A 15,420-nucleotide genomic window follows, 5' to 3' on the forward strand; every position below is an offset into this window, starting at 1 on the left:
TTACATTCCTTGGAGTATGTTGATTGCATTAAATCAGTTTTGAAGCTTGTATGCCCGATATAGAAAGGTGGGATCTAAATTTCAGAAATTACTGCTGTTGCGAAAAGCTCCTGGCATTACCTGATTGCAATTGTGGGCCATCACAGTTCTATATTTACCTGGAACTCATATATCTCACTCTAAAGATGTGCCACTTCCCCACATGTGCAACATGGAAGTCCGGAAACTCGTTTACACTCCCTCCTACACCAGTTTGCTTGTAACACACAAGGCTGCTTTCTCGTTTCTTTAGTCAGAGCTTGCATCACCTTGTTTTTACATCAAATATTGTGCCATTGCCCCCAACACTGCAGTGAGTGACATCTTCTGGAGGGATTGGGGGGGGGGGAGAATACTGGCGAAAAAGTCCCCCAAAAATTCTGTGTGTGTCATGGATCCAGTACTGTTGGTGGGGCAGCAAAGGTGGAGTTGCTTTGTGCATTCGGCTTCCAGGTGACAAGAGTTGCAGTCAACAAGAGTGTTTTGATATTGAGAACCAACATGACCCAGTGTGGCATAATGGTTAGAGTGTTGGACTAGGACCTGGGAGGTCAGGGTTCGAATCCCCACTTGGCCATGAAGTTCACTGGATAGTAGTAAGTAAGTAGGTAATTTTATATTTATACCCCGCCCTCCCCAGCCAAGACCAGGCTCAGGGCAGCTAACATCAAATATCAAATACATTAAAACACAATCAAACAATTGATTAAAGAACAGCTTAAAAATTAGAATCAGGATAAAATCAAATGACTGCCCATGAAATTACAACCATAGAGATCGGGAACCTCAAGTATTCATCAGGGCCGGCTATCCATGTTGGTCCCACATGATCCAATAAAAGGGCCAACTTACAGGGTCCCATAGGCTGGCCCTGGACCAAAGGCCAGGCAGAACAACTCCATCTTGCAGACCCTGCGGAAAGATGTCAAGTCCCGCAGGGCCCTGGTCTCTTGTGACAGAGCGTTCCACCAGGCTGGGGCCAAAGCCGAAAAGGCCTTGGCCCTGGTTGAGGCCAGTTTAACCTCCTTGAGTCCTGGGACATTGGGCCAGTCACCATTTCTTAGCCTAACCCAATTTATAGGGTTGTTGTGAGTATGAAATGGGAGTGGCTTTGTTGGGTGTTATATCGGGAGTAGATGAAGTGAATATGGTTTATATATAGCGGACAAAGACTTGTAAGTCCCTTATCCTCTCAGTTTTATTTCTCTCTCTCTTAACCTCTTTCTTTCTTCCTTCCTTCCTTCCTTCCTTCCTTCTCTCCCCCCCTCCCCTTTATGTTTTTATTGCATTTATATCTCAGTTTTAGTTTGGACCAAAAAAAGAGAGGAAAAGATATTTAATATTAAGTTTTGTATTTTTCCTCTATAAGCACGAATAAAATTTATTCAAAAAACACTAAATCCATATTTTATCATTCTGAAGAAAACATTAAAATTTTAAAAGATGAGGCACATGACCCCTTGCATTTCAACACACACAATGTAATTACACTTTGGCTAAAAGTCTTCCGTCCTTTTAGGAGTCTGTGCCAAATGTGTTCTGCCAGGAATTAAAACTACTGCAGTTCCAAGTTACTGAAGAGAAATGTCACTTCCCTCTTCTTAATTCACAAGACTCGGCTTGGCTGTTGGGACTAACTACTCGGTGAATATTTAAATGCCCTACTTTCCATTGGGAATAGCTTTGACAGTGATGGCCACATAATTTCAGGCATGGAAAATTTCAGGCACGGAGAATAAAGCCTCAGAATGATGAATAGATGACACTTGACTTGCTGTTGATTTCTGAAGTTGGAAGGAAGGGCAACTCGCCTGAAAGATTGCTTTGTGGTTTCTGCACAACTCCCTCGACTGACGCTTCCCTCCCCAAACCTAGAGCTACAAATCTTGCAAAAGGGCGGAGAACAGAACTGTACGATACAACAAAATAAGCTCTTTGCAGGGTTACTTTGCCCATTTACAAGCTGCCCGGGAATAGAGTTTAGAGGACTCATCAGTGTGATGCACCATTAAAAAAAACAACAACCCAGACACTGTAAAATCAAAGAAACACAAAAGCAGTGTGTTGAAGAAGCTGCAGCAGCGGCAAGAAGAACTGTGAAAACCCAAGCTATAAAAACACGTTTGAAAGGTTGGGTGGGGAATTATTTGTGTTCAGATGAGTGAACTGGGGATTTTATTTTTTGAAACACAGGGGCTATGGGTGCCTCATAGAACTACAGTGTGTTTTCAGTCCTGGTGCCGCCCCCACAATGCCTTTTTAAATGATGATAGAGCCATAACTATCAGCCACACCAATCCTTTCCTCTATTCCATTTAGCACCACAGCACCTCGGCTGTGAGCAGGGGAAACCCCTTTGTTTTATTGTCTACCGTAACTATTCTGCATGCATCCACCTTCGCTGCCCCACCCTCGCCTGTTCTTTACCTCAGCTGATGGATGAACACACAGCTGCAACATCCGGATAATGCCAAGCTCTGGCACAGGTTGTGAATAGAGGCACACAGAAAATAAACTTTGCTGAAGCCTTAGAAGACCAAAGGAGCAGGCAGGAGGAGATGCTAGGAACATGTTTATTTATTATTGTTGTATTTATTAAATTTGTATACTGCCCTTCCTCAAGAGATCCCAGGCAGTTTGCATGGTGCAATTATCCTCATTAAGCGTGTTTCAGCCAACACAAACTCCAGATGAAATTGGGAGAAACTGTATACTGCCTCCAGTCCAAATATAGGCATTGGACAGTCCAAATTGGACTGTCCACTGCCTATATTGGAGGATGAAGAGTACAAATGTATCCAACATGAGCTCTGCAAAGAAGGGAGAAGCTGTGCAAAAGGGTGGAGAAAGCTGTGACTTTTTATTGGGAAATAATTTCTATTTAATTGAAAAAAATGTATAAATGTACTTTTCCAAAAAAAAAAAACAAAAACTCAGAGTCCTTTTTGTTGGGGATAATTAAGATGGAAATTTCCAGGTGTCAAAAAAGGCTATTTATCTATGTTACTACTGCAGCTTGTGTTTGGTTAGCCCGAAAATGGAAAACGAGCGAGGTCCCAACTAAAGAAGAATGGCAACTTAAACTGATAGAATATGCACAGCTTGCGGACCTAACGTAAGAGAGCAAGATACATTCAAAGAAGATTGTAAATTGTTTATTGAATATATGGGGGGAAACTGTACACTTGAAAACAGTGGGAGCATTAAGATAAATTCAACAGTGTAAACAAATTTTGATGGATGTATTAATGGAATACTGAATGGTTTAGTTTATGTAAAATATGCATGGATTTACGGTATGCAAATTGAACCATGGAAAGAGAAGAAGGGAAGTCATTGACATTTTAAGGTTGTTTAATGAATATTTTAAATTGTAAAATAGGAAACTTAATAAAAATTGTACAGGGAAAAATAGAGAAATCTGTGACTTTCTTGAATCTTAAACTTATTTTTTAAAAAGAGCAGGGATGTGGAGGAGAGTAACGAAGATCAACCAGCCAATGTATTTAATAATATACGAGCTCCGTGAATCCCTTTATTTTACCCATAAGCAGAATAAAGAAAATGTAATTAACTTTCTCTCATACTCTGCTGCAAACCCCTGGAACAAAATAATAATTAAAAACCACCGGTATCCGACAGGAAAACTAGGAAACTACCACTTCTGCTATTTCTTTTAATACAATTTAACATCTCCCAAAGCCTTAATGAAAGGAGAAAGCGTTGACCTCGGGTAATGCATCGCCATCCTAGTTCCAATCAAATCAGTGTCAGCAAGTCCACGGTGTGTAATACAGTCGGTGAGGAAGCCTCACAGTGAAAACACCGGCTTCAAGCACCGAATCCCTGCGCGATAGTCAGAACTAGCAGCCTGGAGGCAAGCAAGCAGGGTTCGAAATTAGCAGGACGCCAGGCGCATTTTGCGCCTAAAGATTCTCCATTTGCAAGCACCTCAGACGGTCTGGGTGTCATTTTTTTTTTGCGCCTGGCTGACACTGATTACTGAAATGTATGCGATTTGAAGCCTTGAAATATATGTTAAAGATAGACAATACATTAAGGAGTTTAACAATAAAGAGTAGAGTGTTTTGAAAACTGAAGTATGGGACCAATATTCTTATTGTAAACACCAAATTAAACATGTATTAACAGTTTTTGATAAAAATGTGATATTGACCATGTGTCTCTTATGTGAATTGTGTATTACTTCATGCTTATCGAAAGAATAAATAAAAACTGTTGCCGACCCCCCACAAATGGTGACTTGACAGTCTGTTTTGGTGCCCACAACCCATGTCCCAGAAGCCATTTGGCTCCTAGCTTTTCTATCCCAGTTCCTAACACTGCAAGCAAGCAAGCAAGCCGAAATATACAGTGAGAGAGCAGCTCCATCTGTTACTGAACAACAGATTGGACTTGCTTTTCAGTCTGAGTAGAGTGAGCAACTTCATAGGCCAGGTAAAGCCATATCCTGCAAGTCCTGTTGTCACTGCTATTGGTTCCGTTGCTGGTTGAGACTGGGTGTTATCAGTCAACTGTGTAACGGGACCCCATGGCTGCTCATGTCAAAAATGAGGAGGAATGCCTTAAAACGACAGCACTGATACAGGGCAAATCCCTCTTTGAAACAGATGGAAAGTCAATCCTGTAAGGCTAATCAACTGCCCTAAGGTCACATCGTAAGCCAGCTAAAGAGAGAGTGAAAGACTTCTCTTCTTAGCATTCCAGACATTCAGAACCATGCTAACCAATCTGAAAACCATACACTCCATTGGTTCTTCGAACTGAAACATTTAAGGCATTTATCAATCTGTTACTAGGATGCATTCACCATTTAGACATTATTAAGGAGACCAAACTTGCAGCCATGCTTTTATATCATTTACCCTATCTAGTTAACACAGGGAGTCTAGATGTGAAGTGCTAGAAAATATGGAGGGTGTGTGTGTCAAACTACCTTTGCAGAACATGTTGGGATTAACCCAAACTCTCCTGAACTAGTTCAAGTCAAGAGCATTTCCACACAAAGGGCAATGCTAGCGAGTTGAGTTGATTTGAGTTGGTTGAGCTCAGCTGAGACAGCACAAGAAACTGAAGCTCCTCCCCAACCCTGCCAACAGTTGCAGTGCAGGGGAATGGTGGGGTACATTTCTCCTTTTTCTTCACTTTTTCACTATGACATGATTGGGGAGAGACAGAGAAAGAGAGGCAAAGGAACAAAAAAGTCCTCTGCTCCATCATAAATTTGCACCGCATCCAATGAATTTTGCAGGGTTCCCCACCTGTTAATCTGAACTGCGCTTAGAACGATTCTGTAGAATTCTCTGTATAAATAATGTAATAGAAGCATATTTAGCCCCTTTACATATAAGGACCACACAAGACTTGCAATCACCACTTGTCTTTGTGAATGGCAAGGAAGCAGGTCAGTCCTTTCCAGCTCAGCGCATGTTTCATTCACAACTAATTCGTAATGTGTGCACTTTGTATCAGTGCCCAAACGACTAAGAGTATTGTAAGATGTGGTCCTCAGATAACCGAAGTTATGTAACCACCTTTGTCGAGGCAATGGAAACAAACTCATTAGTGAGCCATTTATGAACACAATGTATTATATTAAAAAGAACAGTGATTCCACTCCAAGATTGTCAAAGGAGCTAATTGGTTTTGTTTGTTTTTTAAAAAAGAACCTTTTCATTTAAGATAATTTAATTCATTTGCATCCTAGTATTTTGGTGTGACTGTCTATGATTAAAGCGTTGGTTCCTAAAATGGAGGACAATGCAACATAATACCAACCTTTAAAATGTACACTTTTCTATGAGAAATACAATGGGTAACTCAATCCTCAATGCAATTTCAACCCATGTGTACATTAAACACAAAATACAAAAGTAATATTGTGCACTATAAAATTGTAACCAGCCAGCAATAAACCACAGGCAATGAAAATCATCTTACCGGAACTTCAAAAGCTTCCTGTGCATCATCCAGCATCTGGACTTTGATAGAAATAAGTTTTCCTGTAGGGGTTGTGGGCATTTTTTGTCCATGTTCCAAAGTACTGATCCCGGCATTTTCCTGAACTCCTAACCGGGATCCTGCTGTTGTCCTCTGCTCCACTTCACCCATGTTTGGAGGCGCTAGTTTCTATATCTGTTAATGGGAGAGAAAGAGAAAGAAAGAAAACATGAAGCCACATTACTTAAAAACTGTTCAAAGACAATAATGCACACAGGAATGTACTACTTCACACCATTTTGTAGTTGTGAATTGTTTTCCTTTTGAGCAAAAGATGCACACAGTATCTGTCCTCGTAATCTTTTTGTTTGAGCCCCCTTAGTATCTTGCTGGTGTTGTACAATCCATTGTAGGTTTTCTCAGAAGTAAGTCCCGCTATTTTCAGTGGGACTTAGGAAATGTGTAATGGCTGCAGTATTGGTTTAATTAATTTTATAAGTAGTATCAGCCAGGCACTACATCTTCTTACATCATTTCGGATTGTGAAATGAAGAGGAGCAGGTACCACACACCTCAAATTGTTTCGCTGATCTCCTTGCACTCCAGAAGGAGGAAGAATCAAGAAATATATCGTATCAACCCTCAAGATACCAAGAGATTAGTGCGAAGATCTGCAATGCCACAAGCATTATAAAGACAAGCTAAGCAGTAATTGGAGGGAGGAAATATCTTCACTTTCACCAGTTGCAATGTTTGCAATTCTGTGTGGCCAAGTTCACTCATAAGTCTAAATGCAACATGTGCAAAAAAAAAAAAAAAAACTTGTTCAAAATGCCATTTACCGGTAACTATGAAAAGTTCCATGTCTTCACCAATCAGAACCTGAAACAATTAAATGATATATGTGCCAAGCAGGTCCAACGGAAAGGTAGACGGGATACAACTAGAATCAAACTGCACCAGACTTAGAATTAGCTCAGAAAAACTTAAGCAGTAATGGAAATAATTGTACTTGTCTTTTTCATGCCCTCCCTCCCCTCACATAAAAGAACATAACCAAATAGGGGAAATCGCTGCATCACTTTGGAAGAAAATGCCCCACCTTTTATTATTGCACACTTGAAAGCAAACTCAAGGATAGCAAACTATTTCAAAGACATAACTTTAAACGAACTTCTAATTCTTCTGCAATCTCACATTTTTCTATCTTCCATGGAAAAGCCAATTGTTGATGCAACTGATCTTGCCTTTTTTATTACTTCTGTTACTTTATCGTTTGATACATAATGTAAGGGCCCTTAGCCTGATCTGTCAAACCATATATATATAAAACCTCAATTATTTTTTTATCCCACTCTCTTCTTTTGTTCTTCAAAACAGCCTGAGTCCGAGACTGAACCTGCTGCTACCATCCACAGTATTTGTCTAGCTGGGTAATTGCCTTTCCATCTCTCCTGGACTTGTATGCCCTGATCGATGATCATTAACAAGCATGTAACAAAACAGGAGGAACAGGAATTTAACTTTCTGGCTGAACAAACATACAGTAATAATAGACCCAGTCATTCCAGTCGTTTTAAACACAGTCATAGTGCCAGGGATCAGAAGCAGGGCAGAACGGCAAAAAAGGAAATGACTGCTGTTGCTGTTTTTTAATTCATTGTTATTCATTATTTCATATTAGCAGGTGAATTTAACAGACTAAATAATGCAACACTGACCTAAAATACAAATTCTACCACTAAAGCACCTATGCTGATATGTGAATCCCTGGGCACCAGCAGACCAGTGGTTTTGTTTCTTGTTTTTACAAACTCTTTTCCAGTGAACCTTAACTCTCCTGTTCAGATCAGGACCTGCGAGTTGGTAGAAAGTCAAAGGTTCCAGCTGGCTACCAGGTACAGCCAAATTTTGTGGACCTTGCTACTGTCCATCCTTTGTACAGTCCTAGAAATTAGATGTGGCAACAGCTGCTTATTTGGTGTAATTCAGCACATGCAAATTAGTTCTGTAGTATGCACCATCCATTCAAAGTCAATAATTCTGCCTTAGTATACCAAGATATGTAGGACAATTAAAAAAATAATAATCATATTACAAAATCTCTTTAGAAATACTTTCAAGTTTTGCATTGTTGTAAACAAATCAATTATTAATTTGGAAAACTAAGGACTGCTTTCTAGGGGTTATTTTCTTCTCTTCTGCTTAATTAACACAAACAGAAGAGACTCCTGGTCAATTTGGTAGCAAGCTAGAATGAACTTCTGCATTGCTATGAAAGCTGATGACACACAAAGCAAAAGAATAAATATTTGCTTGTTTCACTGGGGCAGTGAATAAGGATATCACTGAAACAATGGCATGCCTATCAAGGGCCAATTTGGTACCCTCCAGCTGTTTCGGACTACAACCCTCATCAGCCCCAGCTGGCATGGCTAATGATCAGAGATGCTGAGAGTTGGGGCTCAAAATGTCTGGAGGGGAACAGGATGAAAAAAAAGCTGCACTATATAATCCCCAAAACCTCCCTGCTTCAGAAAGCTCCAAAAACAGGCACTTAATGGGATAAGAGTTTTTTCTTCCCATATTGTCCCTAGGGAAGTATCAGGCGAAGGCTACAAACTCAATGCAGAGAAAAGTGAACAATTGACATTTATTTATATTCCTTGATCCTAGCAGATTTAACCCTCTTCTAAGGTCTGGGCCAGGCGAGATCAACCATCATGTACAAAGAACCATGGAATCAGAGACTTCTGTTGTTGATCTTCCTCTTCCTATAATTGAGAGGGTTGGGAGAGAAAATACATGCCCTCCCAGGGGCTACTGTTGGGAGCAAGGCCCCAGGTCTTGGGTCTGCTGATGGTGGCGGTGCGGCAACATGAGATCAAAGAGCAGCATTGTACAGTACCAGTCAGCTTGGGGGATGTGTGTGTGTGGAAAAGCGGGAACTAAACATGAGACAGTGGCCTCACTGTAGAAGGTGGACAATTTTGCCTGCAACTACTTCCTGCAATCGCTGTTCCGAGTTTCTCTGCCTCCAAATTAAAAATAAGCAAAGCAGTCAAGTAGACAATTACGTAATACCCCATGTAAAATGGGACGTGGGAGGCGCTGTGGGTTAAATCACAGAGCCTAGGACTTGCCAATCAGAAGGTCGATGGTTCAAATCCCCGAGATGGGGTGAGCTCCCGTTGCTCGGTCCCTGCTCCTGCCAACCTAGCAGTGTGAAAGAACGTGAAAGTGCAAGTAGATAAATAGGTACCGCTCCAGCGGGAAGGTAAACGGCATTTCCGTGCGCTGCTCTGGTTTGCCAGAAGCGGCTTAGTCATGCTAGCCACATGACCTGGAAGCTGTACGCTGGCTCCCTCGGCCAGTAAAGTGAGATGAGCGCCGCAACCCCAGAGTCGGTCACGACTGGACCTAATGGTCAGGGGTCCCTTTACCTTTACCATGTACAATAAAAAGGGTTCAGCTGGTCTTCTATAGGAGTCCAAGGCTGGGTAAAGACAGAAGATTTCTCTCAAGAGGAATGCAACTACAGGAACTGATGTTTCTAGCAGATTACTATCTCACCTGCAATAGGGGTATCTGAATTCTTTGGGTAGCTCATAGAGTACTTGCCTCAAATATTCCTGACGCAGGCCATTTACGGCTTTAAAGGGTCAAGATCAGCACCTTGAATCTGGCATTGCAATGAACAAGAATCCAACACAGCTCTCACAAAACTGGTGTAATACGCTCCATGCCTAGGTCCCAGACAACAACAAAGCAAAACATTCTGGACTACCTGAGGTTTCCTTCTCATCTTCAAGTGCAGCCGCTCAGAGAGTGCTTTAGGGTAGTCAAGTTGAGAAGTTGCTACGGCATACAAAATGAGGACCAGTTTCTCTGCCCAGTTTCTGCACAAACTTCGTTTCTGCCAAGCTAGCTCTGTCATCTGCGTTAGTGCCTGAGCAATTCATCCAATGCTACGGATCAAATCAAGCGAAGGGGGTGCTCTGGTTGAGGTTTCCCCCGCAGCTCACGATGCTTAAGGGGTGTCTGGTGTAGTTACACAGCCTTCAGAAGTCTCCTAATTTCTCTCTCCTCATTTGAGGTTTCAACCTCAAGGCAAACAATGGTTGGATACTAATAAGTTTCCATCAGAGCAAGTTTACATTATAAAGATCCATTATGCAAGGACTGCTCTCCCCAGAGGCGTTCATTTCGTCCAACTAAACAAAGAAAGGATTCTTCAGGAGTTGATGTACTGGAATAGTTATCCAGCTCAGTATGATGTTAAACACATAGGAGAAACACAGGGATAGAAAGAGCAACAAAGGTCTGTAAGCTTAGCAGCTAGAATTTTTTTATATTGCCCAGAGGAAATATTCTCAAAGTGCTTCTGAGCACATGCAGAATTCCCTTCCCTTTCCACTGAGCAAGATCAGTTCACCACCCACAGAATTACAGAGAACTGCTTAATAGCCAATGGATTGGTTTTCCATAGGCCTAAGTCCCTGTCCTCCTCTTTTTAGAAATTATACACTCCCCCCCCCCCCAATTCCCTTGAAAGTATACAGTATACAACTACAAACACAGCCTTTCTGCCCAAAGATTTCAGTCCTGGTTTATACCCTCCAACTCCTATCCAGCTGCTTTTCACAAAAAACAAACGCACCCCCTCAAGAACAAAGCAAAGAAGAAGAAGAAAAGTCTGCACAAAAACTTTGTTCTACATGAACTGGTCTTTGCTTTGGGGTTTTTTTTGTAACTGGATCTCAAGCAACTGGAGCAAGTTTGGTGTTTTCTCAAAGTAAGTGGTGGGGAGAGATTTTGTCCAGTGATGGAAGCCAGCTGGAAGCAGTCTCTGCAACAGACAAGTCCCAAGGAAACGGAGGGGGTGGGGGAGGTTGGACAAGGCAGAACGACTTTCCTGAAGTGGAGAAGCTAGGAGATTGCAGCAGAGAGCAGCGAACAAACACTTGCAGAGAAATGGGAAGTAGAAACGGAGTTTAAATTTGATGCTAGCGACTCCTACTCAGTCAATCAATTGGGAGTACAGCAAGGGAGTGGCAGAATTAGAGACTCAGCAGTCTTGCAGAACGGTTTAGCGGAGCTTAATGGGGAAAACTGCTAGCAGTTACAAAATACAGAAGGGCAAGATACTGACTTCTCTTTTCTCAGTACTCCATCCCAGCTCTGGCTGCCAGAATTACATTCCTGGTCACCATGGCAACTGTGGCAACCATATTTGCGGGGTCCTGGATTCAAGCCGAAAAGAAATTTGAGGAAGACAGGCATGCAGGCAGTGTTAGAAACTGGGATAGAAAAGCTAGGAGCCAAAAGGCTCCTGCGACCTGGGTTGTGGACACCAAAACAGAATGTCTAGTTGCCATTGGTGTGTGGGTGGGTGGGTGTGTATAACACTTTTTATTAATTTTATAACCAGGAACTAATACGCAATTCACATAAGTGACACTTTGTTAATATTACATTTTTTAACAGAAATTGTTAATACATGTTTAATTTGGTGTTTACAATAAAAATACTGGTACCATACTTCAGTTTGCAAAACACTCTACTCGTTATTGTTAAACTCCTTAACATATAGTCTGTCCCTAAAATAAACTTTGAGGCTTCAAAGCACATACCGTACATTTCAGTAATCATTGAGTGTCAGGCAGGTGCAAAAAAAAAAATGGCACCAGACTTTTTGAGGTGCTTGCAAATCGAGAATCTTTAAGTGCGAAATACCCCTGGAGCCCTGCTAATTTCAAACCCTGCATACAGGAGAAATATAAGACACCTGAGGCCCTAATTAATTATTGTCCAAGGTTTAAAGGTCACTAGAAACAACAGGGAAAACGAAAGACGCAGTTGTGCAAGAGCAAGTGGAATAAAATTTAAGTAAGCAAAGACAATGACTGTGCTACTTAAGAATTTTTAAAGTAATCCAATGATTGTATTAAAATGTAATGAGATTTGAAGTGTTGCAGTTAAGAACCATGTGCAGGAACATTTCTAATAGTTGCCTGTTAAATTATTTAAAATTAAATTTAATTAATTCATTTAAATCTAGCTTAAAAGCAGGGAGAGAAGGCAGGATTAGATTTTTTTTCAACCACTGGACCCGTCACTGGTCAGATTTGCACATATGCTTAAAATGAGCATATGCTTAAAATGATTTAATGTGGACACATAGTGTGCCGATACACGCTGCTTAAAAATTCTCACTCCACATCTGTTGCTGCTAGGAAACAAGCCAGGGAACAGCTTGTTGCAACATTTGAACCTTGGGCTTCTGGTTTGTTTCTGTCCAAACAAACCATAAATGATTAAATCATGGTTAACCCATATCTATAGGTAAAGGGACCACCAACCATTAGGTCCAGTCGTGACCGACTCCGGGGTTGCGGCGCTCATCTCGCTTTATTGGCCGAGGGAGCCGGCGTACAGCTTCCAGGTCATGTGGCCAGCATGACTAAGCCACATCTGGCGAACCAGAGCAGCGCACGGAAACGCCGTTTACCTTCCCGCCAGAGCGGTACCTATTTATCTACTTGCATTTTGACATGCTTTCAAACTGCTAGGTTGGCAGGAGCTGGGACCGAACAACGGAGCTCACCCCATTGCAGGGATTCGAACCACCAACCTTCTGATCGGCATGTCCTAGGCTCTGTGGTTTAACCCACAGCACCACCTGCGTCCCGAACCCATATCTATAGGTGCCCACAAAACTTTACCATGGGCACAGCTTGTGAACAGACTTTACAGTTGAGATACATACAGCGTTCCCTCCAATTTCACCTCAGAAGCCCAAGTATGAGTCTGTCATGCATAAACCTTTGCTGCTTCATTCTTAAGAGATTGGGATGAGGCAAAAGGGCAAGAGGCTTTACAAGTTAAAACGAAAACAAAAAACCAGCTCCTTGTATTGTGCCTGAAACACGCAATTCACCAGAGAACCACAGCTCTGCTAGAAAATGCTCGCAGTGGAGCTCACCTTGCCAAGAGGCAGGTCAACATGTTCCCAGCAGCTGAAGCTTCCAGGCAATAACAAGAAGCCCTTCGACGAATGCATTACAGTACTTCAGCCTCAAGGTTACAAATGAGACTAATGAGACACAAATATCAAAAGGAACAGGAAAGGTAACGAGCCCTTGCTAGTCACTTCCAAAAAGTGATATAATTAGCTTCAATACCCAGAAAGATTTTGCTTGCTTATTTATTGCAAATATGTATGTCTCACCTTTCTAGTATATATGTAATACTCAAACTACCCAACTACATGGCATGTTACATCCCCATTATGATGAGAGAAAGGAGCACGTATGAATGTAGGGCAGCCAATTCTGTCAATTCAGTTGACCTCAGTCAGTGTTGGCTGTGAAAGTCTTCTGCAGCAAAGTGAGCAATCTGCTTCTTTTTGCTGGCCGCACACCAGTGTTAGAAACTCAGATATATAAGCTAAGTGCCAAATGGCATCTTAAATCTAAGTTACAGTTGCCACAACGGAATGCCTGTTCGCCAGGGGGTAGGGACTAGGTGACCCTTGGCATCCCTTCCAACATTACAATTCTATGATCTCAACAGCATTGCTTGACTGTAGTCTTGCAATAATTCACTTGTCCCAGTATGCAAAAAGGAGAAACACACACAGTGGAAATGGTACTATGGACTAAGGCAGAGGTTTTTAAAAGGTGGTCGCCAACATGGTGCCTGGAACTCTCCACGTAGTCGCAACTGGACCCACGCCGCCAGTAGCAAAACGTGCCTGGCACCTGGCTAATTTCTAACACTGCCACACAGCTATGCATTCTATATTGACCCAAACTCGAAATGCGACTACTGGTTCACTGTACAACACGGATGAAGAAACATGTAGCTGCCAATATATTCTGAGCTTCATGGAATTTTTAGAAGATTGGGGCAGGGGTCACATAGTAGACTGGTGCTGCCAAGGCAACCTGCAAGTCCTCTGGAATGAAATACAAAAGCAAAGCACGACTCCGGCTCCTTCCCTAAACCTCAGGCCTTAGTCACCCTATCCTCTGCTAACTGGGAACTTAATGGAGGGGGGGAGGAAGTTTCTCTCCTAAAAAACATTTGCCCTCCCTCCCTTCATGTCATGAATTCTGTGACAGAAATTAGCCAGGTGCCATTTTTGCGAGTGGCATGGATGCAATTGTGACCACATGGAGATCTCTGGAGGCTGGGTTGGCGACGAACACCTCCATCTGGCTGTCCCCTCCAGTTTTCTTAGGCAGGTAAGCAGAAGAGCTTATCTACTGCACTTGTATCCCACCTTTTTCTCCAAAAAATACATGGTTCACCCCCTTCCTACAACAACCCTGAGAGCTAGGTTAAGAGGCCATGACTGGCCAAGATCACCTGGTGAGTTTCATGACTGAGTGGGGAACTGAACTCTGATCTCCCAGGTCTGACACTCTGAACACTACACCACATTGGTTTCCTAGAATACTTCTATTTGGGGCAGCTATGAGGGACACGGGTGGCGCTGTGGGTTAAACCACAAAGCCTAGGACTTGCCGATCAGAAGGTCGGTGGTTCGAATCCCCTTGACGGGGTGAGCTCCCGTTGCTCGGTCCCTGCTCCTGCCAACCTAGCAGTTTGAAAGCATGTCAAAGTGCAAGTAGATAAATAGGTACCGCTCCGGTGGGAAGGTAAACGGTGTTTCCGTGCGCTGCTCTGGTTCGCCAGAAGCGGCTTAGTTATGCTGGCCACATGACCCGGACGCTGTACGCCGGCTCCCTCGGCCAATAAAACGAGATGAGTGCCGCAACCCCAGAGTCGGTCATGACTGGACCTAATGGTCAGGGGTCCCTTTACCTTATATAAGTAGACAAAAAAAATATGGGGAAAGCAAAGTGTAACTTAGAGAAGGATCTGAAATATTCTCCTTGAAGCTTGAATTTGTTTTATTCTGGATTATTTTTTGTTAATGCAAGGCGCTTTTGAAATCTTTTCTTTAAAATATAAAGAAGTATAGAAATGAAATGAACAACAACAACAATAATAAACGTGATGGGGGGGAATGGTGCCTTGACATTCTGTTGCAACAACCATAACCTCGGGTTGGGGTGCCATTAGCTTATATATGTGAATTTCTAACACAGGGTGGTGACAGGCATTTCAGTACTCTACAGTGCTTAAGGCAAAGCATGCAAAACCTCATGAGCGGCAAAGAGCCAAGCAATGTTAAGAGAAGGGATTGATTATCTGCGCAAAAGATAGCGAGAGGAGAGATAAAGAACCAAAATTTATCAGCTGAGCCGGTGTCATCACTCATCATGTAGGAGCAAATATGAAAGGCTTGACAGATTTGCCTTTGTGAAAAGGAAAAAATAGATGCTTTAGAAGAGGCTGCATAAAGAATCCCCGCTGAGTTTTGATTGGCAGTATGATTTTAACTTCCAC

The 15,420-nt window shown here is 42.2% G+C and overlaps 1 protein-coding gene across 9 annotated transcripts in view; it reads right to left on the minus strand.

The window, feature by feature from the left end:
• The window catches only part of FARP1 (FERM, ARH/RhoGEF and pleckstrin domain protein 1), a 183,461-nt gene that overhangs the window by 138,493 nt on the left and 29,548 nt on the right, over positions 1-15,420 (minus strand). For all 9 annotated transcript variants that reach the window (XM_077927705.1, XM_077927711.1, XM_077927708.1 and 6 more), the window contains exon 2: positions 6,001-6,195. In XM_077927705.1, coding sequence (XP_077783831.1) covers positions 6,001-6,171 — 171 coding nt within the window. In that variant the 5' untranslated portion in view covers positions 6,172-6,195. The remainder of the gene's footprint in view (positions 1-6,000; positions 6,196-15,420) is intronic.

The sequence above is a fragment of the Podarcis muralis genome, chromosome 4 (assembly GCF_964188315.1).
Source record: "Podarcis muralis chromosome 4, rPodMur119.hap1.1, whole genome shotgun sequence".
Taxonomy (NCBI): domain Eukaryota; kingdom Metazoa; phylum Chordata; class Lepidosauria; order Squamata; family Lacertidae; genus Podarcis; species Podarcis muralis.